Source organism: Bombus pyrosoma, linkage group LG18 (assembly GCF_014825855.1).
Source record: "Bombus pyrosoma isolate SC7728 linkage group LG18, ASM1482585v1, whole genome shotgun sequence".
Lineage (NCBI taxonomy): Eukaryota > Metazoa > Arthropoda > Insecta > Hymenoptera > Apidae > Bombus > Bombus pyrosoma.
In genome coordinates, this window is record NC_057787.1 from 2,751,021 (window position 1) to 2,778,457 (window position 27,437).

General features: G+C 30.0%; 3 protein-coding genes and 1 long non-coding RNA gene across 16 annotated transcripts; 2 read left to right on the top strand and 2 right to left on the bottom strand.

Moving 5' to 3' along the window:
• Positions 1 to 1,449: 1,449 nt before the first annotated feature.
• On the top strand, positions 1,450 to 5,239 carry LOC122577186 (chymotrypsin inhibitor-like). Of its 3 annotated transcripts, XM_043748334.1 has the most exons (4): positions 1,454 to 1,863; positions 2,959 to 3,919; positions 4,904 to 5,001; positions 5,154 to 5,239. In XM_043748334.1, the coding sequence occupies exons 2-4, from the start codon at positions 3,868 to 3,870 to the stop codon at positions 5,232 to 5,234; spliced, it is 231 nt and encodes a 76-aa protein (XP_043604269.1). In that variant the 5' UTR covers positions 1,454 to 1,863; positions 2,959 to 3,867; the 3' UTR covers positions 5,235 to 5,239. The 3 variants fall into 3 exon arrangements, with proteins under 3 accessions (XP_043604268.1, XP_043604269.1, XP_043604270.1); XM_043748333.1 differs by having other exon boundaries at positions 1,450 to 3,919; XM_043748335.1 differs by lacking the exons at positions 1,454 to 1,863; positions 2,959 to 3,919 and having other exon boundaries at positions 4,894 to 5,001.
• On the bottom strand, positions 5,011 to 11,199 carry LOC122577185. 10 transcript variants are annotated; one of them, XR_006320116.1, is made up of 6 exons: positions 9,918 to 10,941; positions 9,119 to 9,223; positions 8,558 to 8,841; positions 8,087 to 8,319; positions 6,874 to 7,590; positions 5,011 to 6,737 (listed from the first exon to the last, which is right to left on the bottom strand). XR_006320116.1 is itself a non-coding variant. In XM_043748329.1 (3 exons), exons 2-3 carry the CDS (start codon positions 9,792 to 9,794, stop codon positions 9,015 to 9,017), a joined length of 342 nt encoding a protein of 113 aa, XP_043604264.1. In that variant the 5' UTR covers positions 9,795 to 9,834; positions 9,918 to 11,199; the 3' UTR covers positions 8,852 to 9,014. The 10 variants fall into 10 exon arrangements, 4 of the variants coding, with proteins under 4 accessions (XP_043604264.1, XP_043604267.1, XP_043604265.1 ...); XR_006320113.1 differs by adding an exon at positions 9,662 to 9,780 and having other exon boundaries at positions 8,558 to 9,223; XR_006320114.1 differs by having other exon boundaries at positions 8,558 to 8,954; positions 9,918 to 10,926.
• Positions 10,895 to 13,944, top strand: LOC122577187. Its single transcript, XR_006320118.1, has 2 exons — positions 10,895 to 10,988; positions 11,138 to 13,944. It is a non-coding gene; the product is annotated as an uncharacterized LOC122577187 (long non-coding RNA).
• Positions 13,265 to 26,488, bottom strand: LOC122577184 (flavin-containing monooxygenase FMO GS-OX-like 6). Of its 2 annotated transcripts, XM_043748326.1 has the most exons (7): positions 26,117 to 26,488; positions 23,942 to 24,176; positions 18,167 to 18,308; positions 17,239 to 17,550; positions 15,734 to 15,884; positions 14,914 to 15,188; positions 13,265 to 14,294 (listed from the first exon to the last, which is right to left on the bottom strand). In XM_043748326.1, exons 2-7 carry the CDS (start codon positions 24,148 to 24,150, stop codon positions 14,082 to 14,084), a joined length of 1,302 nt encoding a protein of 433 aa, XP_043604261.1. In that variant the 5' UTR covers positions 24,151 to 24,176; positions 26,117 to 26,488; the 3' UTR covers positions 13,265 to 14,081. The 2 variants fall into 2 exon arrangements, with proteins under 2 accessions (XP_043604261.1, XP_043604262.1); XM_043748327.1 differs by lacking the exon at positions 26,117 to 26,488 and having other exon boundaries at positions 23,961 to 24,099.
• Positions 26,489 to 27,437: the final 949 nt, after the last annotated feature.

Below are 27,437 nucleotides of genomic sequence, written 5' to 3' on the forward strand. Positions count from 1 at the left end.
ATTTTTTGTAGAGGGGAAAGAAAGCAATGGAGTTATTGAATTTTGTCGTATGGTTTTATATTATATTTAACGAATACAAAAAAATTTTTTTTAAAGTAAACAAGAAGATTATAACAGATTTCTAAGCCTATTTCATGGACTGCAGTTTTTAATCGGCGTGAAAGATTCGCCTCGTAATTCTTGACTGGAACGAAAAACCAAAAAAGGATTAATTATTATATATTTTTTTCTCGATGAACTAAAAAAGTTCGTCAAAAAGTTTATTTAAATAATTGTTATAGCACTTTGAAGTTTATTTTTTCTTCCTAAAAAACACATTTTTTCCTTAAACCCGCCAAAATTTTTAATTTTACGCTATTTTCTGCCTTTCTTTTATGCTGCCAGCTTTTGATGTACAAAAAAAGAATATTTAGAAAAATATAAATGTGTGTAAAAATAAGAATGATATAATGTATGGTAATAGTGTAATACTAAAACATTAACTTTTTTCGATGCTTAAATTATAGATTATTGAAAATTGACTGTTAAGGAAAGTAAAAAAGATCGGAAAAATAAAAAAGCCAACACCAAACACGGGAGTTCCGCCAAGCGTCCACCCATCTAAGTACTATCCGTGCCCAGCGTTGCTTAACTTTCGTGATCGAACGAGAACGAGTGCTTTTTTTTATTCTTTTTTTATATGACGTTTATTGACCAGTAGATGAGTATTACATTTGTATGTTGTTCACGATAAACAATGGACTTCGGTTATGAGGTGGTTTAGGCAAAAGTACTGATACGTGACGGTACGACATTGCCATATAATATTTGTGTGTCGGAATTACATTTTTTTAGCGTTACAATTTATAGATTAGATTTAAGTCGCTGTAGAGCGGTGTTTATATACGATATTGTTTTTTCTTCTTATCTCTGCCCTACTTTTGGTTTCGGTGGGGCTATGGGATTTTGGGAAGGGGTGGGAGAGGGCGGATGGGGAGGGGAAGGGAGGGGTTTCCTGTAGAATTATTTACAATATTTACAATGTTTACGATATTTACACTATTTTACACGGAGGGAAATTTGAGCGGTGCCGTTTTGTGACTTTTTTTTATGGTTTTGGTATCCACCAATATTTTTTTATGTTTTTTCTGTGATTGTCTTCTGTGTCTTTTTGGGGAAGGGCCATGTTGTATCTCCACCTAGTGTCCATTTAAGTTTTCCTCGTAAAGTATTGTTTTAATCCCTATTTTTCTTTTTATATGGTAGATTATTGGAATATTATTTTGGTCTTGGAGGTAGTTTTTTTCGTCTAGGTATAAAAACGCTTCGGGGGAGATGTAACCTGTTGTCAGTATTTTTTTTGTAATATGAATCGTTTGGGAATAAGCAACCGAAGATTAAATTATTTTCTTTTATCTTTGCCGCTTGCGCGAAGTGGTTTCTTGTTAGTTTTAAAATGTGGCGGTCGATGCGGTGGATGTTGGCTAAGTCGTAGATTCTTTTATTTTTGACGTATTTTCTGAATCCGCTGTGTTCGGATCTGTAAGTACTCAGGCAAGCCCTGATGCATTTTCTTTCGAATATGCGAATTTTTTCCATTTGGGAAACTGATATGTTGTACCAGATTGGGCAGTCGTAGGTTATGATCGGTCTGATTAGTGCTTCGTAGTGTCATGTCGGTTAGAGATTATTTCACGTTCCGTACGTAAGATGAGAGATTCAATTATGATAGTTATTGCAAAATTTATCATATAAACTGACAGAGTAAAGATACAGAATGTCGTAACAGAACAGAACAGAATGTCGAGTGCTGACTTGGGAGGTATTTTTATATCAAGTGTTTAGTTCCTGTGGTGAGGTTATCGTTGGATGCTGGTCGCATAGGTATGCTGCTACTGCTTAGTTACTATTTTGATGGCTACGGTATGTAAAAATGTGATTATCCTAGCGCTGTATTCCGAGACCCCTGTAACATTAGCAATAAACAAAATAGAAAATGGGTTCGAGGACACTTTCTTGTGGAAGAGTTGTTTACTGTTAGCGGCTTTCTCAGAAATAGTTTTGTTGTTTTCATATCATAAACCATGCTAGCCGCTGGCAGCATGATTTCTTCTTTGTTTCTGTAGTTAGCTGCTACAGTTATTGTTATCATTTTATAAACTAGTAATTTGTTGCTCATGCTCAATCTAGATTTTCTTACCGATTAAATAGATTCAAGATAGTGCAATGATTTTCTCATTATCATTAGGTGTTAGGTGTTTTCCAGTTAACTTATAATCCAAATGCAGTACAAGACATTTAACCGAAGCTGTTTGTTGGATTTCTTGACTTAACAATTTAATCTTAGAAGATTCTTTCTTTTTAAAAATGAAGGCAACGTGCGAACACTTGTTTGAGTTTACTTGGATTCTATCTCTCGTTTAACGTTCTATATTATATAGGTGCTTTTTAGGTTTCTTGTTGCTATTTTAATGTTTCCATGCTTGGATGGGATATGTTCTTTTTCTTTTTTTTATTATTTAATTTGTACTTTACAATATGTCCAGCTGGACATTCGGCAAATTTTCCTAGCTTATTTTCAGATGTGGATGTAGCGAAGGAATAAGTTTCCGTTTTCAGCATTGTTATCAATAAACAAAATAGAAAATGGGTTCGAGGACACTTTCTTGTGGAACCGTAAATTTCTTTGCGAGAGAACACTTACACTTCTAATTTTAACATACAAATACCTATTCGTAATGTGGGAGAAAATAATTCTATATGTGCTATTCAGCAGAATTGTTTATAACTTCCTTAAAATTCTTCATTTTATCACATAATACATAAAATCATTCAGACTTTAGCGGAGGCTTTTTCCACATTGAGAAACAACGCGGTGCAGTATTTTCCTTCTTCCATTGATTGAATTACGTCGCTTATCATTCTGTGTATTTACTTTGCTGTATTGTGATTCTTTCTAAATCTAAATTGTTGACCTAGGATTAGGTATTTAGCTATTGGCGGGGTAGTTAGCTACGCTCGTTAAGGCCCGGGACTGAAAACGACTCGTCGTGAGTTCGAATCCTCGCCCTGGATATGTTTTCAAAGGATGGAAAACCCAAAAGCTCTCTTTTAAAAGCCAATATACATAGCACGTAAGGCAAAGCCGCCCCCTTGCGTTGTTGTGTTTGGTATTTTCTGTGAGTGCTTGGTAGAGTTGCTTAGTAAAGCAACCCCCAGGGCCGACGATCGTCAATTCTTGCACTGATCCTACCGCCCCGCCAGTGTGGAGGTTTTAATCGGTAAGAGCCCGCCCCGGCACTATTTTCTACCACCCTGTGTCCCCCGGCCCTCTCTCAGGGTGGAGAGGTGTTGTGTGGTGTCTACGAGAATTTCCTCCACAAAAAAAAAATAAACCCCCCCCCCCAAGGCCAGCACAATTCTAAAAGAAAAGAAGAAAAGAAAAGAAGGAGAAAGAAGAAAACAAAAAAAAAGAAATAAAAAAAAATTTTTTTTAATGTGGCGGAGGATGATGGCGGTCAGGAGGCCATCCATATGAACGCTCTAGTCATTACCACCTAATGACAAAATCTCCAATCACTTAGTTGCCAACCCAATAGGTGTAAACAAGTAACTACAATAAAACTTAATTACATAAATAATAAATCAGTACGAAAAAATGTCAATATATGTTAATACAGCAAAATGCTGATAAAATGCGAGCAATCTGTTTTTAATCTGTTATTCATTTTTTCATGACGTATTGTTCGTCGCCGTATAAATCTTATGTAAACAATACCAAATGTAAAAAGGTAAACAGGATATTTCAGGCTATATAAAAGCAGCCGCAGACTAAATGTTTATTACATTCAGACACGCCATCCAACGAATAACATACATATAATCAAAATGTATCGCTTCCTTCTGGCTTTGTTCGTCATCATGGCAACCTATTTTGTTTGTAAGTATCCTCTTTGAATAATTATTGAACTTGTTTACATGTGCACATGTAAAGCGTTTCGTTGTGTATTTTTTTTCTTTTTTTCATTTAGAAGAATTTTACAACAATTCTCATTGAGAATTATAAGTAAATTATTCTGTGTATTTTGAAAAAAAATTCTGCATTTTATTGGAAATACCTATATTCAGTGAAGAAAGTATCTTAACCAGCGTTGTATAGTTTTATTAAAGAATATACTGGATAGATAATATTTGTTATTTTATTTAGAATTTTAATATTTATTGCAAACAAACGAAATTTAGATTTCTTGTTGCCAAATAACCTAAATAGAACTATAGGATAAGAGAAACAAAATTACATACATGAAGTTAGGCACGTAAATTTATTATCGAATTCGTTCTAAATTAATCATCAATTAGAATTGCATTCGTTTTACAATCTTTAGCATTCTTTTTTTCTAATTTAAGATATTGTTCCATTTAAATAACATTCGCAGTTTTAGAACTTTATTTGTAATCTATACTTTGTCAACTCATAACTGTCTCTAAAGTACTTTTCGAATCTTGCTTATATTTTACGTAACTTAGAAATATCATATAAATATTTAGGTGAATAAAGATAAACGTGTAGCAGACTGAGAAAATTTCTTGTAAGAGTAGTGTTCAACATCGAGTCTGAGTCATTTATGAGAGAATATTAATTTTAAATTAAAAATATTAATTTCTAGTATTATAAGACTTATTTATTATTTATTATAATATTTATTATAGTATTATATATTTATTATAGTATTATAAGACTTCAAAAGACTTATTTATTTAACAAGTTTAAAAATTTCTGATATCATTTAACAAATGAGCAGTGTTCAACATCGAGTCTGAGTCATTTATGAGAGAATACTAATTTGTAGCATTATAAACTTGAAAAGATTTATTTATTTAAGAAGTTTACAAATTTATAATATCATTTAACAAATGAAAACAGTAACCCAGGCGAGCTGCCCAGTTAACGAAGTGTGGAATGACTGCGGTACTGCCTGCCCGCTAACTTGCGAGGATCCTAATCCTAGAGTTTGCACACTGGTTGGTATTTAAAGTCTATCGAAAATATGTTAAACATATTATTGTCTCGTATAACATAAAATAATACTGCAGTACTACATACCAATAGTTATTTAATCATAAGTTACTTGTATCGAATACAACAATAGATTAAATATTATTTTATATTTTAGCAATGCATTCCAGGCTGTGAGTGTGTAAATGGATATGTTAGAAACAAGTGGCAAAAATGTGTTGAACTAGAAGATTGTTAGCGAGACAAAAAAAGATTTATTTCTCTGAAGACGATGTAAAAGAAGGACTATTACTCTGACTATTATTGAATTATTTTCACAAAAATTCCTTTTCATTGAATAGGAGTCTATCTAATATTCCATTTCATATATGTAGAAATGAAATAAAAAAGATTAATTTATATGCAAATTGGTTTTACTTTCTTTTCTATAATAAAATTTCGGTTTAAAATAATATAGTATAGATACTGTAAGAAATTACAAATATTTCCAAAAGATTTGTAATAATAATTTAATTATTTACGAGAAACTACAGGGCAACTTTTGTTAGAAAAAACCTCCGGCTTTTTAACTTTGTAGCAGTTTGTAGACCTCTTACAGTTCTGTACAACTTCAATAAAAATATCAGACAGTCTTTGTCTTACTAAATTAAACTATCCTTTTTCATTATTTGGTTTCACAATCCTGTCTTCATCTTCGGTGTTCGTAACCGATATGTGTGTAGCGGCACTCGACAGCAAACTTCCCAACGGATTCTGTCCCGTGGCTTGCTACACAAAGACCCTATCCTTCGGACAAGATGATTGCTAAATGTCGAAACAGCATATTTTTAACTAGCCTAAGGACCCGCTACAGATCTTAGGATTTCTCTAACTAAGGTTCTTAAAACGAACGAAATAGTCTTTGTCTTAAAAGTCCCTAAATCTATCATCTACTACGGAAAGATACAGGAAATCTGCTTTTCTCACGTACGATGCTTCCCGCTAGCAACTTTCTCTCGAGGACGGATAGCATCCTTCTTCAACCACCAACATAGAAATTAACCATTTAACAGCGACGTCTATTTCCTTCACTTTCCTAACGAAGGTTTTCCTCGACGAATCCGATGATCTCGTATCCTTAGACACACCCCGTCATAGTTTTCCTCTGCAGCATCATCGTGACGGAAAGTCAGTTGGTAGTTGATAGTTGACTAGAGTTCCCCGACGCATCTTGAGCAATCGTCATCCGAACTTGTACCGCACACTTTGCTCAATCGCTATCGTAACGCATCGTCTAGAAGTCGAACTTGTAACCGCGAACAATTAAATGCAATCGCGAGCTACGTAAAGTGTACATTGAGTGTTGTTAATAAATATACTGTCAATTATACTCTAGTACTTGTTCAGTACCTATCACGACCTATCCATTTCATGTGTTACTCTAGATGTCGAATCTTGGGTTCCTCGAATTATATTTAAATCAAAACGGTAGTTGCTGCTACCAGAAATGGTCCTTAAACTGTTTCGATTAGTTGGATTCTTGTTCGTTAATTTTTGAAACAAGGCAAACGACTGAATGGAATGGTTTTAAAAACTTGTTGCATCCTCCTAAAGCGCTGCACTATTTTGAATTTCCAAACTGTTGTATTCTTGATGTTCTAATTTATTAATATAACAGTATGGGTAGCGTTAATTAGCGTATCAATTCAACTGGTAAATAAATTTCCACGTTCAAGTTTCCACGTTCAAGATTCAAGTTTTCCTGGAATAAACAAATAATTACAATATCCTCTTGATTGTTGACAATAATAGTGAATGAATAATTTTATTCGAGTAGCACATATGGTACAAGTCCAAAATTATTGACAAAGAGAATGTTACAATTTTTAGATTTTTACCTTGTTTATATGTATCATCGATCGCATGCTTGGAATGTCGTATCAAGTTAGTATAGTTGTTGAAAGACTGACTATATGAGTATTAATAAATGCTCGATTTTACTTCTTGACGTTACTCAAAAATTAGATTAAAAAAAACAAGTCTCAGCTTTGCAAAGACTTCTTCTGAATTTGATGTCAACTCTCGACCAATTCTTTACTCAACTGCAAAGAACTGATTGACTCTCAACTGAAAACTGACTGACTCTAAGTGACTACACTTATTTATACTAAAAACTATCATGGGATAATTGTCACGTGACCGTTTATTCCATGAGTATGCGGAGTTTCGACGCGTCATTATTTCTGCGGACGCTGCAATCTTCATTTTTGTTGGTATCCTTCCAAAAGTGTTTGGATTTCTTTTCTCCGCTGATGTGGTTTTCGTGGATATCTTTTTCGAAGTCCTTGCTATTGCATCCCTCTTGCAGTTTTAATTTCTGCTAATGATGAGTTGTACCTTCTTTGAGCCGAGGTCAACTTCTGATGATGCCGATATTTGATTCTTTGGCGCGTGACGGTTGCCAACTTTCGTTGTCTGTTTATCATACTGTGTATTGTGGTGGAGAGAGCGCGCGTAAGGTGGCGCGTGTCAGCGGACGTCTCACTTAGTCAACCGCGCGCGCCATAACGAGGTTTCCGCGCATTGTTCCAAGTATCGAGGACTAATATTCACTACTTAAAAAACAAACAAGTCTAAAAATTATTTAAGTGGTTAATTATATTTTGTAGTAATGATTTCATTTAACGATTTCACATATTGTTTATGCACAACATCAAATTAAAAATATATATCAAAGGTATAAACAAATATAGGTAAAATTGAAAACATTAAAGATAATTAAAGATAAATAACACGACTTGAACGTGAAATGAAAAATTCATAATGCATTTTAATATTTTTTTATATTGTAGTATCGTTCGATTGTAACTTTATTTAGTCATAACTGATAATGTAAATTTTTAGTTAATTTTAACATCATTAAATTGGTATATTTTATTATACACTGTACTTTATAAAAGTGGCGCAATTAATTGGGAATAATTCTAGGTAAACAATAACTAATAATAAAAAAGGGAGGCTATTGCCTTCCATGATCTTTAAGTGTCGAACACCGCAGCCAGAGGTCCTATCCCGCACTCTGCATCGCAAAGTGGCGATATAGTCACTTACCGAAGTTACCATGACCGGCGAATATCTGCGTCATACCTGGTAGGTGAAATTACCCTTGCATAGGGCTGTGGAGACGGCAATCAAACTTTTTGCCGATCCCTTTTTGCTTTTATCTCTAGCTCTGATTCTGACTTTAACCCTGATTCCATTCATGATATATTGTTAACTCTTACAGACCAATATTACTACTTCCTGTGTTTTCCGAAATACTAGAGAAAATAATATACGGTCGCCTAAAACCAACAATAGGGAAAGAAAAATTAATACCAGATCACCGATTTGGATTCAGAAACAAACACTCCATGATAGAGCAAATGCACAGGTTCATCAACAAAATTTTACTAACAATAGGAAAGAAACAATACTGTACAACCCTCTTCATGGACATTGAGAAAGCATTTGACAAAGTGAACCGTGAAAGACTCTTACAAACAATTAAAAAACACTTCCCAGAACAAATCCACCACTTACTCAAATCATACCTAAGCAACAGAACCTTTGTAGTAAAAATACTTTGTTGCTTTTGACTCGTTGAAGTTCTATAAGGAACATTAGTAATGGTGTTGATGTGCTGTTCTTGACCAGTTTAATTATATTACTTATTTTGTGTCTTTTTTCCATTAGGTCTGCCTTAATATATTTTGCGCCAAGTTTTGTAGTTCCTTTATCACTATCTTAAATTTCTTTTCAGTCCTTGGTTGGTAAGTGTAATAATTTGAATTTCTTATTTCAAGTGCTTTAATAACTGTATGCATCTGAAGTGAATTTTTGCAGTTTGATTTGTTTATTTTTTAATTATTTCATTAACATTACTTGGGTTTTACAAGCTTGTTTAGTGTTTTTATTAGTGGATCAATATTAGGAGTTTCTATGAAAAAAAGGGGAGGTTTAATCACTAAAGAATTAGCTTCTTCTATATCTTCATCATTTAGATTTTGCAATACGTGATATCTTTTATTGCTGGTTGCGAGCCTTCTAACCACTTGTAATCAGATTTTACATTTTTATTCTTAGGTCTTATTTTTTTCATACTTATATCTTCCGGATCAGTAGTTGTTCTTCTCTTTCTTGTTTGATTAATTAGTTTCCATTGCTCGCTGACGGTATTTTCCATTTCAATATCCTCACCCGAAATATCTGTAGAGCAGTTATACATAATCTATGATTGTTTATTTGTCATTATTGGCGTAATATTAAGTACGTAATTTTTTAAAAATAGAATTATACGCTCTTTTACACCATCCAATGCATTTTTTAACTCTCTACAAAAAAGCATTAAGGTACTTGGATCGAAAAATGATTGATTTAAAAGATATTGTAACTTTAATCTTATTAGCTCTTTGTCCTACAACGAATGAGACTCGTAAGAAGAAGAAGGTAAGAAATTTGAGCCAAAAATAATAAGCACGAGCCTGACTCGTGGTACTTCGTTCAGGACAAACGTAAACAACACGTGTCAGACTCGCGGATCAGTTGTTCTCGATATTTTCTTACTTTAATTATGTGTAATTTTTTGTTACGTATGCACGTTTAGGTTATAATTCCTTAAAAGAAGTAAACAACTCTTATACCTACCATGCCAGTAAATAGAAAATCTAAAATTGATGATAGTAGTGAGAAGTATGTTATTATTGTGGATAGTGAATCGGTAGATCCTTCTGATAATGATAGTGATCGTAGCGATATGGTGTTTCCTATTGTGTTTCATTGTTTCGAAAAATATCACACAGTTGAAGATTACTAATTTTCTACGAGTTTTCTCAAAGCATTATTAATTTAAACTAAGCATAAATTCACAAATTGTTACTGATACATTGTCATTGATACATACACTTTCAAATAATAAATTATTTTTCACTGTTGAATCGATCATAATTAATTCCCAGACATCTTAAAAGTATTAGTTGTGCCCAAACTAATGTGTTTATTATTTCACAATTCCTTTCGTTGCGCAGAAATATACATGTCATAAGGCGCATACATTTTGCGCAAGTTCGAGCACACGACTAAACAGCTAAATGGCTCGACGCGTGACCGACTTTCTTGTCTATTGTGGTCCGAGTAATCGGGAGTTAGCAGATAGAACAAAGGATTAAGGTATTAAAAGACAAGGGAAGGTAACACAGTGCTTTTATGTTTATGTTTCATACGATAAATTTTACAAGGTTGAGGTTAAAATATTTTTCAGATTAATAATTTTTCGGTTTTAAGTATCCTCATTTTTGTAGAAAATTAAATATAGGTTATAAAAAAGTGTATATGTTACATTTAATAAAAATTACATTGGCACTTAAATTTCTTTAAATAAAAATGTAAAAAGAATGGCAATATCTCATTAAGTTCCCCCATGAAGTTCAATAATCCCCATCTGAAACATTTTTCACATTTTTGATATTTACAGAGATAACCTCGTGTGTTCATTTGAAATGGACATACTGAATATAAAAAACTATGCCTTTTCCGATTATCTTTGTTATCGTGCGAAATGATAAACAAAAAGCGAGTTAAGGGGACATATGTATTATATATATTATAAATAATAGATAACCGCACTTTCTACAGTTTTTATCTCATGTCGAATTTGACACAGCGGGTTAAAATGTAAAGTAGGAGCTATCGTGCATGTGCAGTGACCAGAAATCAACGCACTGTGACTGTAATAATAATTTGATCAGTCACTATACAGTGTTAAATATTATTCGTTTAGTGGCTGTGATTGTAACCTTAAAACGTCCTAAGTAAGTAATGTAAGTAAACAGAATGATAAAGAAACATAATCATTTCCTTCATTTTACGTTTGCGCAATAGCCTGTATGCGCAGATGTCATTGCACTTCGTCCCACTCTTTAAAATGAGATACAACAAAAAAATGGATTAATTATAAGTGACATCATCGATTATTGTAAGTACTTGGTGTTTTGTTACCTCTAGATTCTATTGAATATATGAATAAATATACGAGTATTAATTCTGTTGATGATTCTATTGAAAATAAGAAGTTTTTAAAGCAATTAATTTGCTTAGTAACTATTAAAAACATTATTTTAACAGGTGCAGAAGTTCCTCCGTAAATACTGTTTAGCTTAGTTTTCGTACATTCCATTTTATGATCGAATACGTACTTGGTCCTCTCCAGCGCCATCATGATAAATCACAATGTGCTGTAACAGTTTATTCAGTTGTCTGTAATCTTGCAAAGCGTTGCCACGATTTAGTGCAAAATCATTGGGTACACTGTAATATCTTCTTGAGTCGCTATTGCACCGCAGTCACGACATTGCCGATAAGAGCTGTGATTTGGCTGATCAGCAGCAACTAAACATTTTATGGATCTGAGAGCACCGCTCAAATTTGCGAAAGATCTTGATAGCATTGTATCGGTCGCTTCGAATAATATTATTGGATACGACGCGGAAGACGAATTCCAGATTACAAAAACTTATTGAGATTAATGCTCTACCGAATTCTCATACTACAGTTCTTTTCTTAACCGTTTTCTTTGCGGAAGGAGTGATGAATATGTTCGTAACGTATCCTTTCCGTTTTCAATGTTTAAGTTTGGATGTCAGAAACAAAAGCATAATATGCAATTATTTTGAGTAATAACAATTTTTACGTGCGTAGAGATAAATAAGTTCTCCATTGTACATTTGAAACAATATACAATATATAAAATGCCTGCAGGTGTAAAAAATTTAAGGAGTGATTCTTAAAGCTAAAATAAGATGAAAATCAAGAATAAAAAATTGCGTTTTTGGCTTTGTTTTTTAATTATTGACAAAGTTAACCGAAATATCCATGAGCAAATAGAGAAAATATCCGTTTACGCGAACGAAAGTAGATCAGCCTGAGCAGCGGGCTGAACAACGATCTACCAATTGAATGATATACGGCCAGTAGCTTGCCTCAACAACTTGCTGTACAAGTTGTAGAGAAGAAGATTGTGGCATTTGCAGACGTAAACTATTCTGCGCAACGTTTGGTAAGAAAAATCGTAGACTAAACATTAAACATGCCTACACATGAAAATCCGTAACAACATATCAAAAACCGTCTCATGGAATTTTCGAGTAGACAGGAGTAATGTTTTCTCTAATTCTTTGCCCGCTTAAATAATTAATAAATAAAATCAGATATAAACAATGTTTACACAAATTTCACACATGTACTGCAAGTATTATTCAGGCTCAGAAAATAGTAATTGTTTTATATTACTGTAAATATTCAATATAGCAACTATTTTCTTGCAAGCAAGATACACAATACGCACGATACATACAACACATACCGTGCACACTACACACAATACACACCCAAATCACTCGCGTTGGAACTAGATAAAAAAGATTAAATAAACAAAAAAGAATACAGAAATAAAGGAAATGAGAAAGTTCAGAGAACTAAAAATGAAAAGGCTCAAAAAAGATATATAGTAGAATAACTTAAACCTATATCAAATCAACAATTAACGGCAATTTTATGTTTATACAATTCTAATGTTTCTCTTTGGCTGTCGAGATATTTCTGACCTTCCAGAATTGTTTTACCATCTTATCAAATTTTTAAAATCGCCAATACATATTACGTAACAAGATAATAGTGGAAAGTTCCAATTCAGAAAAAAAATTACAATGTTCTTTGCCAACGCTTTTGTTTTCTTTGTATAATTTTCAGTATAATGATCAGTAATTTGTATGCAAATAGGTGTCGACCACATTTAGTAGCATTTCAAGAATACTTGATGTGCATGTGATTTTTTTGTAAATACTCGCGGACAGGATGATTGTGGTGAGTGTATGAAATTTGTATAAACATTGTTTATATGTGCAATTATTTATTAATAATTTATGGAGGCCAACAATTAGAGAAAATATTAATCCTCTTTATTCGAAAATTCCATAAGGTGGTTTTCGATATGCTTTTATGGATTTTAATGAATGGACAGGTATAATACTTAATCTATGATTTTTTTTACAAAACATGCTGCTTAGGCTGATCTACTTTTCTACGTGTAAGGAGATCTGCTCGCGCACGGGGATATTTCGGCTAATTTTTAATTGTCAATAACTAAAAAACAAAGCCGAAAATGCAATTGTTTTATTCTTGATTTTTATCTTATTACATATCTTTTTACACCTGTAGCCGGACAGTTATAGAGAGAAGAGATAGAGATGCAGATAGATAAGAGATTTTTGTTTTATTTCGTTCATTGTTCCCAAATTAATTTATTGTTTATATTTTGTTTTTTGTACTCATTTCTTGTTTGAAGCTAGTTAAGGAATTAATATGAATCTTGATGCTATCAATCAAAGTTCCTTGAATTTCTCCAAAGAATCAATAATGATTAAATCTAATATTGTTATAATATTAAATTCCAAAAACTTAATTTTAGATTTAAAAAAATAGTAATATATTACTCTTAAATAATTAAAGTCAGATAACATAATTATATAATGAATAAGGAAATTTAAGTCATAATAGTAAATTAACCTGTTAGTCCACATACTAACATAGGTTTCTACTTTACAAAATTTCACAAAATTCCTCAATTTTTAATTGATACAAGTAACGGTATAATGCAATTGAGGTGTTCCTTATGCACATATACGTACAAGCTTCGCAGTTTCGCTCAAATATATATAAACGATACTGAAATATATCAAACAGCATTATAGAACAAATAGTCGCTCTTAAGCTTTGTTTGCTGCGTTCGGTTTCGCAACTATGTCTGTTCATTCTCGTCTCGACATATGCTTTATTTCGTAAAGAAGTATGCGAAACGTTATCATCCTTCAACTTGTTTTATCTAGACTGTAAACATAGTGCGCTAGTATTTCAGTGCTAAACAAACAAAGACCCTAAAGTGATCTTGAGCTTAATGGAACAAAAAACACAAGAAATATCATTGAACGCCAAGTAATTGCGAACTTTCAACGATTTCTATGCAAAACATTCATTAATTAGAACATCTCTGCTTGATTTCCGCGTTTAAGGCTTAACAAGGTTTACAATAACACACTACGAAATTTTCATCGTCAATTATGCGATATTGGTAGTTCTTGTAAGTGGCGAAATCCAATTCACGCATTTGGTTCGAGTGATCGTAAATTTTCCGGATTACTGGTGGGAAACTAGCAATATTCGCAGCCGCAGCTATTTCGTCATAATACGCCCATTGCCGTTCCTTCAGTTTGGTGATATGTCTTAGCTGTAAAAATATTAATTTGTTTTATTTCTTAATTGTGTTTTTCATATTAAAACAATATTATGTTATAGTAAGTTGCGATATCATTGTAATTATAGGTATTCTTTAAGTTAATCTTATTGTGAAAATAGTATAAAATGAAACAAAAATCTTACATCTTATTGCAGGACTATTTACTAATTTGAAAATTATTAATTATGGTTCCTAAAATTGACATGTACCATGTAAGACAAAATTTGATCACGATATATTGTTTTGGATGGTTATGGATTAGTTATTATTACTTATTATCTATCAGAATTGTAAAATAACATAATACCTTCTCTGAGGTTTGTAAATAATGATAATTATACAATAATACAAATTGTAAATAACAGATAATTAATGATTTAATATAATTTAATATAAGTATGACAGCGGTTTTCTTCATGATATCTGTAGAAAATGAAAATCTATTACTGTGAATCTATTGATGATTAAAAAATGCCTCTTCGACCTCAAGTCGATATCTAATTTTTTCCATATCTTATGACTTAAGAGATTAAAAACACATGTAACATACAAAGCAAATAAAAAATAAAGATGGTATTATGTATATTAGGCAAATTAATAAAATGTATACCGGAATTCCAAGGTCGAGAAGAGCTTTCTTTTCCATCTGATATTCTTCACGCATTTGTTCAGTAGAAGGTAACTTAATGTGATTTTCGAGAATGCTTAAAATATACTGAGCTTGCAGATGAAACATAGGAAATGGAATTACTATTCCAGGCAGTCCCATTACGAATAAATTCGGATAATCCATATGTATTAGGTGTTTGTAAATCGGCTCGACGTGGTTGTTGTCCGTACACATCTCAACTTTAGTCGACATAAAGGGATACGTAAATTTATAGCCTGAAAACATAAGATTTCGTTGAAAGGGGATATCAATTAATTGTCGGTCGAGAAAGTCAGGGTCCTACCGAGGGACTAAACAAATATATAAGGTTGGAGTAATTTATTTTATTGAATTTTATAAAATAATTAAATGAAATTAAATTATTAAGAGAAAGATACCAGCTCAAATGGAATAGTGGGAATTAATATTAGAATATATTGATAAATCTGATGATTTATGATAAAAATAAAGTATGATATATAGATTGAAGTATTATAAAACCCTCCTTAATTGAAATTTACTATTTTGAAACTGAAGACAACTAAAGTTTTATCATCTTTTTCTGCTATCTTTATTTCAAATATTTAATCATTATTTTGTAACAATCTGTATAATCTAATTTTATTTAGAAAATAGAAAAACATGAAGAATTTCAAATATTTCAATATATCTTAAAAAATGAAAATTCGACAGGGCCCTGACAGACTTCCACTTACTTATGTATAATTAATTTGGGATACCTCGATCACTTATATGTACGAAGGAGATCAAGTCATTTTACCGGTGCAATATATGAAGTTGTCTACTTCAGCCGTGGAACCATCGCGGAAGATGAATATGTTTCCTTGAACCGATTGAATTCCAGGCCTCTGTTCTACGTTTTTCGACATTCTCGAATCAACTGGTTCCGGTAGATTGTGGCTTAAATATACCTGGATTGATGAAAATATAGATAATTTAGATATATAGATAATAATATAGTTCTAGAGAAAACGTATTCAGAAAAAGCTTATTTTAAGTAGACTAGAATTTTCAATTTTTCAAACATTGTCTTTTTGAAACAAGATAAAAGCTTACTACAGTAACGTTTATACTTGGATATTATTGTATTTCACTTATATAAAAAAAAGGTTTCGCATATAATATAATATAGGTACTCCATCTAAATCACTTACACCATGAAAATGATCTTTTCATTATTAGAATGAATTGAATATCATTTTGTTACACTGTATACTAAGTATAATATAATAATAATATATGTAATATATATAACATATAATGAGTTAAATTTGAAAATATTTCTTAAAATATTTTACTTAGATATATATACAATTAATAAAAAAAAACTTTTGATTAATTAATCTCAAAGCAATTAATATTGTATTTGAGAACAAACAAATTGCATATTACAACACGACTCTTCAATCAATTAGTAGATACTGATATTGAGGAATAATTTTTTGCGAACGACGATGCCTTCTATCATGGTCGTAAATAACTTATTCATGTATACAGAGAAATCTAGAAAAACACAGAATCACATAAGTTTCAGCATTGATACAATTGGGAGATTCATAACAAAAACAACGCAGATAAAATTTTTCGACTTTTAAAATAATAACGCATTAATTAAAAAATGATTTATATCATGAGCAATGAAAATTCATGGAATTTACAAAAACAAGCTTTAGTTAGAGTAGGATTGTTTTTGTATTTCTGTTAGCAAGACACTTATTTTAAAATACCAGAACCATTGCTTTCTTAAACCATAATTTACATGATTCAAATTAATAACACCAAAAAGGAAAAGCAATGTTCCTGTTTATAAAGAATATTAACCTGATTTAGTCACGAGATTTACATCTACATGATTTAATTAGATACAGTCGAGACAATTATAATATAATCGCAGGTAACACCCACAACTGTTAATATATAATACTATATGAATATTAATTAGAAAATTATAACATATTATTATAAAATAATTAAATGTATATAACAAAAATAAAACTAGTTCTGGAGAGATATAACAAAAATATATAACAAAGATATATAACAAAAATAAAACAGTTTTGGAGAGATATAAATCATCAAGAATAGTTTTTAATATATGTATGGAAACTTTTCAATTTAGCTCTTGTATATTACTTCAGGCGTTTAAAGCTAGAAACAAAACTGGAATAAATAAATTATTGTATGTCAATTTTCAGAAAATATATGTGCACAGCATTTTATAAAAACAAGCTACGGCAAAGTAACACTTAATGAAATTCCATGTACCTTTTCGGCGTATTGCGAAACTTCTATGGCGATATCGATACCAGACCAGGAGGCACCAAGGATGCAAACTCTTTTCCTAGTGTACACTTCCGGTACCCTGTACTGATGGCTATGTATAGATTCGCCGGGGAAACTTTCAATACCTGGAATGTGTGGAATATGGCCTACAGTATAATGACCATTACACAAGACCACGGCGTCGAACGTTTTAGTTGTTTCTATGTTGCTTTCCAAATCCTCGTACGTGACCATCCAGATTGTTTGACCGTTTCTCAAAGTTTCTGGTTCCACGTGCTTTACCAGTGTATTTAACTGAAATATAATTTATAATATAATTAATTTTTTGAGAAAGTACCAAATATATGAAACTTAAAATTAAATATTTTTATATTGGGAAAGTCTATAACGTTTTTGGTAATCAATATTTAAAGCCTCTATTATATTATTTGTTATAAACTTGTTGAAATTATAAATTGTTGTTGAAAAACTCCTTTTGAAAAACTCATTTTGAAAAATTCAATTAGGAACAGTGTCCAAATTTAGCATTTCATCATTTGACAGAGATTCCAATTATATATTTTTATATGATAATTATATATAATTATATTATTACATTATTACATTATTATATTATATATAATTATATTACATAGTTGAATTGGAATCTCTGTCAAATGATGAAATGCTAAATTTGGACACTGTTCCTAATTGAACAATGGAAACAATAGAAAAGGAGTTTTTCAACAACAATTTATAACAAATAATTTGCTGTACAAATATTTATATTGCAAATTATTTATTTTATGGTACACTAAACTTTATGAATTATTTAATACTTTAAAATATACTTTCAAAAATAAGATAACATACATATATGTGAGATAGCAAAATTAAATTTTGTCATTTAAGGATTGATCTGCCTTATTACCTTTATATGCGGATATAAATTAAAATGTTTTACATAATCCGAAAGATATTCTCGAATTACGCTATGATGAACAAATGATGGTCCTTCGTCATGTGTCATTGGAAAATCAGGTATTTGCATTATTTCCCGAGGAAGATTTGTTCTGTAACATATTATGATAGTTTATGAAAGAAATTATTTAACCCTAAAATAAATGAAATATTTTTAGAAGTAATTAATTACTTAACATTAAAAATTTATAATTACTTAACAATTATTTTTAAGTATTTGCTTTATTTTTGAATATTACAATCTCGATCCTGAATCGATTGTAAAATGATTGTAAAATAATATGCAACAATTAATTCAGAAATCCCCTAATTTCTAATTTCTCTAGTTCTTAATCGATGATACGCAATTTTCCTTTTTTGTGTATTAATTAAAAATACGTAATATAAGTAAACCTTCCGTATATTATCTTATTTATTTAATAATTTACAAACATGTTACAAAAAGAAAAAAGGCGTTTCAATGTTAAATATCAAAGCTGATCATCTGGACTTAATAAAGAACTAGGAAAGAAATCTATTCAGTCAGGTATACCATTTACATAATTGCATTTTCTTCTAACTAGGTCGCTAAATGTAACATTCATGCAAAAATCAACACCGAAGACCGGAGTATTGCGTATGTAAACAAGCATTGAAGTTAATAAGCTGAAGTACCAGAAGACTGTCAATGAGATCATTGATAACTTTGCATAAAGAAATAATATCAACAATCTTCCTCCGGTATCAGCATATTCATTTTGTGGAGTACTGACACGTTGTTGTGATAACGATTGTGGATTGAACAATCATAGTATAGAAGTATCACAACTACGTGTCAGTACTGCATTTTACTATATTTATAAATAATCATTGACGCCTGATGTAAATTTATCACAGCAGGAATTTATACTGTCTTTATAATAAGCTGAATGCTTATTAACTGAAAGCTATCTGCTTTAATGAGGAACTTGATCGTATGATACCAACATATTTTAAGTAAGATATAACCAAACAATTATACAGAATTTTTAAAGCTTAGGGATTTCTGAAATCCCTAGAAACTCAAAAGATAAATCCAAATTCATTCATTTGCCTTGTCGATAATGTTAGTGATATGCTTGGTAAAACAGTCGCTCATTATGGAGGAAGCTTAGGTGAAGCCCTTTATTTACCAGAAGATAGGTAAGAACCGTCAAGAATGTAAGAATAACAGAATTCTTCTCTTATTTAAGAAACATTCTCATCATTTGGTACTTGGATATGTTTAGGTATAATTTATTGTAAGCCTACCATCTTTATAACCTATTAAGGTCTTCTTTCAATAAATTTTATATTCCATACAGATCGACGAAGAATGAATCTAATTATAATAAATTTTAATTATATCTAATTTATCTAATATCTAATTTTAATTATAATAAAACAAAAATCATGAAAACTGTATACGTGTAATTACATATGACTCATATATGTACGTACTATCGTATGTTATCAAATTTTATATGCGCAATACGTATATCCTTAACCTTTACAATCATCGAAATATACAGATATTAATCATTACGAATGTATATGTGAGTCATAACTTTAGTAAGAAGGAACTTTATTATGGAAATTAAAATCGCCGCATTCTAGAAGAGAATATCTCTAATATGTAAACGATAATGGTACGTAGATCAAGTTGTACAAAAGAATTTATCGAAATCAGAGTAATCACAATTTTGAAAAGTAAAAGACGAGAAGATAAATATATATAAATTTCATTTTAGATAAAAAATAATTGTTTAAAGTAAAAATAAAAATACAGAATACAGACATAAAAATAGATGTAATTGTTCATAAACAAATTTTTCTTTGACATATTCATTGTACCAGCACTATGTCATCCGAGCTAGCAGGTAATTTTATGATATGCATATGATATCAATACAAATATTATCGATATAATACGTAAATTACAAATCACGAAATTTTGAAGGACGTTTTTGTGATAATTTATAAATAAAACATATACATTTTTATAATACAGAACTAAAATTTACGCGAAGATTATTTGTTAATATTTGCAAACATGAATTTCATCGAAACTCTAAAGGAGGAAATCATAAAATTCTGCATTAAGAAAAGAATTTGAAACATTTGCTTTCGAATATCATGCGTTATAGCTATTTACATATCTTACATTAATTAATTGAAATAAATACTTTATACGATTGAAATCGTAGAATAGCTGTAAAATATTCTTCTAACGAATTGTATGTATAATCGTGAAGTAATTATTCTAGTAACTGTTCGTTAACTCTAAACTTGAAGATGGCATTTCGATTCATTAAGTCTGAATCAAGGTGCAACTTCTTTTTATAATTACGTTTAAATTAAGTATTACTCTAAACGGAATAAACTGAAAGAAACGACTAGTCGCGATAATAGCAAAATCAATGAAGTAATGTTACCAAAGAAACATCAGCAGAAAACTACTTTATTGGGTTATGAACTTCCTCGATTGTAATTCTAACCTCCAATGTTATCTTCAGAAATGTATTCTCGAGGTTTCCTACGTATTTCATAACATTCATATTTTATTTGTTATACAAATACCTATTATTATACCACTTTTCTAAAATTTACTATTTATTGTATTAACATAGACACTAATTTACTTAATTTAATTTTCAATCATTTCCAGTTTGTCATTTTCTATATGCCAAGGGTTTTTAATTTTTTCATAAATACAGGCCACCAAAACCAAAATTGCAATATTTCATTACCAAGCAGAAAAACATATTTTGTAAGAACTTCAAACTATGCACTTAATATTTTACTGCTTTATTACTATCACATATTTTTATTTCATTTCTAACAATTTCCGGAACAGCTTACCAAGCGATTGTCTCATTACTATGTCAAGAAGTGTATCGCGTGTCAGCAAAGTTTATCGCAACCAGCTAGACTGTCTAGAACCATCATTACTGTATAAATGGCGTAAAAACAAATACGATTGATGATCCTGTGTTTGTATCGCTGATCGAATAACCCAAATTGTGAACGGTATTTGGTTTGCATTCGAATTCAATTCCGAAATTATTGTATTTTGCCATTTGAACTATTCCACCGTGACAGATTATCTCATTCAAATGGAATTTTATCAGTCCAGTATCATATAATATAGTAATATAATATAGTATATTGTCGCATAGTATAGTACAAATAATATCATTTTGGAAATCGTTTCGTGTAAAAGCAATTATCCCAATTTCTATCAGTAAATTCTAAGTATTCTTTATTCTTATCTTAGATAAGATATTTTTCAATACTAATTATGCAAGCAATTTATAATAACTTTTGTGATTTACAATGTATTGTAATGAATGTAGAAACAATAAATAATCGTTACTATTAGACTAAAAAATATAACGATTATTCGATAATTTGTTTTATTATAACTGCATTAGTCACTTTATTTTTGTTTCTCTCGCTTCTATTGTATTTTATGCATTATTAATTACATCTTGTTTTATGTTGATGTATTATGTTTAACAAACCTTTTTTAAAGATTTTATTTTAAAAGATTTTAAGGCTTTGTTATTAAATTTTCTTATGTAATTATATGCTCAAACTTATATGTACTTTACAACAACAGTATTCATTTCAGCAATAAATTGGCGTTAGAAAAATTAAGCAAGAAAGTTCTACAATGTAATATCTAAAGATTATAATTCCTCATTTTTACTCATTTTGATTGTTTATATTTTTCTAAGACAATGACGTACATTAAGTATTTCATATGTTATTACTACTTAATTATTTAAAATATCAAAACAGATAAAGCACAATTGTTCAAACTGACTTTATTACAGATTTAAGATATTATATAACCACATTTTTCATTGCAATGATATTTGTGTTATTGCAACTATTTAAAATTAATTGAAACAATAAAAAAAAAATTGGAACTCAAATACTATAAAATATAATAATAATATAATATAGTAATAAAATAATATAAGAAAAAAATACTATAAAATATAATAATAATATAATATAGTTTAATTTTGTAATCTATGCACAATTCAATTTCAGTATTATACATACTTAAAGGTTATCACCTATAGACAACTTCATTTTCTTTTCATTTATTTTTCACTTTGTAAACCATATTCTGCACTTTTCTTTTTTATTTAGTTGTTACTTTACTTTTTACGTTTTACTCTACTTTCTACCTTTTATTTACTTTTTGTTTCTCAGACATATTCTATCTTCTTACATCTTTTATTTATTTTTCCTACCGAAATTATTTCACTTTTTGTCCAAAATATAGAAATACTTCTCCAAAATATACGAAAACATCTTCGGTATAATTTTACACTACAGCGAAATTGTACGTAATCTTATCCAGGAAAACGGTGCCGTTAAAAGATTTCATTTGGTAAGTTGCTTGCCAAACAATGTAAACGGAAACATCTTTGTGTTCTACCAAAGATATTTTCATATTATCCATTAAGTTATGAGTTTTAACGCGAATATAGTTTAATTATTGCAAGTTTAATAGCGTTACACCTATCCAATGTAAAAATGTAACAATACCTTCAAGTTATGGTAATGTTTGCGAGGTAAAAACGTATCACAAGCGTATCAACTTTTCGTTTACCAACATCGTAATTTTTCATTATCGTTTTTCTTCAATTAATAACACAAATATATTTCTTTGATTAATATCAGAACGTATCAATTACGCTATATAGTATTTATATTTATTGCAATACTAATATCAAGGATGATAATATCTACATAATAACATCTAAATCATTAACTATCTAATAAATATAATCTTGTAAACGCCGTCTTTTAATGTATACATATCGCTGCTTCGCTTTTCATAGTAACAGAACTCAGGAAACGTGGATTTTGGTGAAGAGCCGATTCAAAATTTATAAAGAAATCTTCGTGAAACATTTTAACAATATTATAAGGTTGACTTGACATAAAATATGCTATTATTCTCGAAAACAGTACTATCTTCCGCTTATGGCATCATAAAATAATTGAAGATGAGTCAATGTTGTTGTAAAACTAAGCCCAAACTGATAGCGGCATAAATAACAATGTTGCCCTCTGAAGCAAAATTGATGGGATTATAAATATTTACATGATGAGAGTACAAACATAACGTAGACATTCAATAAAAGTAAATTTGAAATTTTTGGAATTGTGCCACTATTATTTGTTACTGGTGCAAGGAATATAAACTCAACATATCCTGGGCAATGTCAGCATTACACAGTACACACTGCTGCCTGGCAAAGTCCAAAGAAATTGATGAATAGTGAACATAGACTAGCCACATTGCTCACCACTGGTGGACTGTGTCGGGAATTATTATTTCTTTGTGAACTTTATAAACATATATTATAACTTTATATATATAGTATAATATAATAATAACTTTCAATATATATGTATATTATGAATTTATATATAGATTACAAATTGACATTAAAACTTAAAAATTTTATTTTGCATTTAAAAATATATTATAAATTTAAGTAGTTACCTGGAAAATTTAATTTTGAAATTAACATAAATTGAAAGATTATAATTATGTCAAGACATTGAATGGCAAACTATGCTGAGATCTACTTGGTAGATTTGGTCTGTCAAGGGTGCATCAATGAAGTAATTAACATTAAATTACCACAAGTAAAGCGAGAAATGGCGACTAGAATGTCAAATGAAATGTTACACTAACCTTAGATTCTTATACATACTACTATGAACCGGTAGTCCATGCTTGTCGACATCGGTTTCATCAGTGTAAATCCATGTACCACCAACTTGATCCGTTTGCTCGAATAACGTAAGACTGTAAGTGTCCAATTTAGCGGCTGTATGACGAGCTACCACCAGTCCAGCTACTCCACCACCAATTATAGCGATTCTGGTTTTGCTACTCGGCATGTTTTCAACAGGAAATTCCTTGAAATCTATTGAAATCAAATATAAGGATAACTTTCAATTTTAATTTGTAATGAGTGTCGTACAAATACAAGCCATAATAATCAAAATAACTATTTTATAACTTTTTATGGAAAGTTCCCGGATTTACAACAATGCATCTTTCGATATTTGAATAGATTTATAGAATTTATAGAAAAGTTTATTTTTTTCTTTGCATTATATAATATATGCATAGTTGTTATTTTGATTTCGTTGGTATATTAGGTTGGCAACTAAGTGATTGCGGATTTTGCCATTAGGTGGTAATGATAAAATCCGCAATCACTTAGTTGCCAACCCAATAGATTTGTACTTTAGCCATCGGTAGCTCTAGTAGCAGTGGACACTATTGTGTTAACGTAGCGTTTCATTTAGTATCTTTTTTCAGTAACTTTACATTATTGAATACTGCGTCTTAATATTTATCATGGTAAAGACTTCCAAAGATATATATAATATCTTTTTTCAAATCAGAAATCTTTTCTGATTTTCGTAATAAAACAAAATAATAAATAAAAAGGTATTTTCTATAAAATATCTATTATTCTAATACATTTTTGTAAAATAATATGTAAATTACTTTATTTACACTTCTCAATTACAACCCAATTGTACACATTGTTTCATGGCCTTATCATTAAAGGGTAATTAAAATATAGAATTAATTGTATTAATTAATTATAGGAAAGGAAGAAAAAAGGAATAGAAAGGGGAAAATTAATCTATTTGTGTTTACAAATCACTTGTTGATTTGAATGGCAACGGAAATGTAAAACTAATTTTGTTCTGATTGCATAAACGTACATCTTTCTCATCGCCACAACAAGATTAAAGATGCAATATATGTATAGTGTGCGTGTGGCAAAATTGTAATAATTAAAAACATTATTAATTTTAAGTTATTAAAAATGTATTATTATGTTTAAGAAAGCAAATTCTTAACGAGCGAAGAACACTTCTATTAATCTTTTTGTTAAATTTTTATTAATATTTTTATTAAATAGTTTTAAAAACATATTATAGATATTTTTTATACTAAAAAAATATCATAAATAAGGATAGAACATAGGAATTTGATAAAAAATTATACAGTTTTAATATGTATTTTAAAATTATTTTATATAATATTTTATATATATATTTTTTTCTTTATTACAAATTTAAATTTTATCGAAAACGTTATTACGTTACCAAATATATATATATATTTCACTTACATATATATGTTTCATACTGGTTAAGTATTTGTAGATATTGCAAAAATTTCTGTTTCGTTTAACTAATTGTATATAGTTTTGTATAGTTTAAAGTTTACTTAAAGTGTATATTCTTTTCGTTCTCTATATGGATTTTAGCTGTGAAGATACGATACGTACGATGTATAATTCTTTGATACGAAGTTATGCATAAAGAGAGGTTAAGATGAAAACAGAAAGTTTTATGACTTCATAAAGAATCTAGTAAACTATTACGACTATTACTACTAATATGTTATATATGTACAGAATACAGTGTGTCCAATTACTGTGACTGTTTACCATGATTTTTTAACAAATTAAAAATTTGGACATTCCTAGGAAACTTAGAAAACTGACAGCATTGCACTAATTTTATATACGTATTTCAACATAAAACTTTTACGACATTAAAAAGAAATTATTTCTTCAATCACTATGTACGAATACAAAAACGAATACAAAAAATCTCATAAATTTATAAAAATCTGATAATAAAAAGCATTGATCTCAGTTCTAAAAAAAATTTAAAGAAATGAATAATTATCTGTTAAACTCATCTCCGACACATTAAACACATCAATGATGCAACCGCTACATAAAATTGACACGAACTTTGACATAACTCTTGGATATAAAATTGTAAAAGGAAGGATCTTGAAAAATATGAATTGAATAAAATGAATACGTACATTGCGTAGAATTGTGTGTGCACGTTGACCGATTTCTTGTAGTCCAACAGGTATCGTTCGATTAGCAAGGCAGAAACTCCGTTTGCAAACAAAGTAAACAAACTAACTATAACTTGTCGAATATCAAACTAAGTACATTATCTTAATACTTGTCGTGACTTTCTCTTTTCGTTCAAGAAAACTCTTGATAAGGAGGAAATAATAGATCTGTGCAGCTTTGACGTCGTGATTATGCGTGCAATGCTAAATCTGTCGAAGGAAACAGAGACGGAAAAAAAAAGAAATATGGAGACGTCACTGAATACGATGTACCAGAAGAAAACTAATGACGAAGCTACTCGTTCAGAAGCAGAATTAAGACTGTCCACCCGAAAGCAAACCGCTAGATGCAACGGCGTCGATGCTCTATGGCCAGCTTCCCCTCCGATCATCGATGGCTTACGTAAATGCGGGAAACATTTCTTTCTAGAAATATACATATAACTTGTCGCGCGGCACAGCTCAACTAACAAAAAGATAAATAAACAAAAAAGATATGGTTATAAAATTAATCTCCAAAATTGTACAAAACTTGACAAGATTACAAGTAGCAATCTAAAAATTGCATCTTTTAATTTTCATGACAAAAAGAGGGATAAAAGTGTTGAAAAAATGATAGAAACATTTATGCTTGAATTTTCATGTAAAAAGTAAATCAAATAAAATTTAGGAAAAAGATAGTGCTTTGTCTTAAAATTGAAACATTATTGAACAAAATTTTTTCGTATAAACTATATTAAATAAAGAATATGACTTTGTAAGGAATATAAAGAAAAATGAGCGTATATATATATTTGTTTCAGTAAAGTAATTATAGAATTTTTGGATGAATTATTTAAATAAATAATTTTAATAAACTAGCTACTATAGTCTTTTTGTTATTATTGATATGTATACACATATTTTGTTTTTGTAGTTAAACATATATGTTCAATTACTCGAGAAAAATTATTTTTTAAAACAGCAAAACATAAATCGTAAAACATAAGTATTAGATAATTAACTGTAATACATTATATTACGTATACAGTTATCAAGAATTATGTTTTTCTCCTTAAATATGGTATAAAATTATTTTCTTTTAAATTTATAAATCAAATCTAATCTACGTGTATTACATAGATTATTAAGGAAATAATTCATTAGAATATCAACCGAGCGAAGTATAATGCTTTCGACTATAATGTCTTGATGAATAGTCGCATAAATAACAGAAGCCCTACATCTTGTCAAATGGAATGGGAACTTCATTAGGAAGCTAATAAGAATATAATGTCAGTAG

Bases quoted from the DNA above. Each gene is read 5' to 3' on its own strand.
- LOC122577184 (XM_043748326.1), bottom strand. From the start codon at position 24,150: ATGCCGAGTAGCAAAACCAGAATCGCTATAATTGGTGGTGGAGTAGCT. The intron at 17,551-18,166 runs GTAATAAGGCAG...ATTATATTTCAG, and splicing joins ATTTATATCCGCATATAAAG to TTAAATACACTGGTAAAGCA. The intron at 14,295-14,913 runs GTATACATTTTA...ATATTTTTACAG, and splicing joins TTCTCGACCTTGGAATTCCG to CTAAGACATATCACCAAACT.
- LOC122577186 (XM_043748333.1), top strand. From the start codon at position 3,868: ATGTATCGCTTCCTTCTGGCTTTGTTCGTCATCATGGCAACCTATTTT. The intron at 3,920-4,903 runs GTAAGTATCCTC...AAATGAAAACAG, and splicing joins CATGGCAACCTATTTTGTTT to TAACCCAGGCGAGCTGCCCA. The intron at 5,002-5,153 runs GTTGGTATTTAA...TTTATATTTTAG, and splicing joins ATCCTAGAGTTTGCACACTG to CAATGCATTCCAGGCTGTGA.
- LOC122577185 (XM_043748329.1), bottom strand. From the start codon at position 9,794: ATGAAACACAATAGGAAACACCATATCGCTACGATCACTATCATTATC. The intron at 9,224-9,661 runs GTAGGTATAAGA...ACTGCTCTACAG, and splicing joins ATTTTCTATTTACTGGCATG to ATATTTCGGGTGAGGATATT.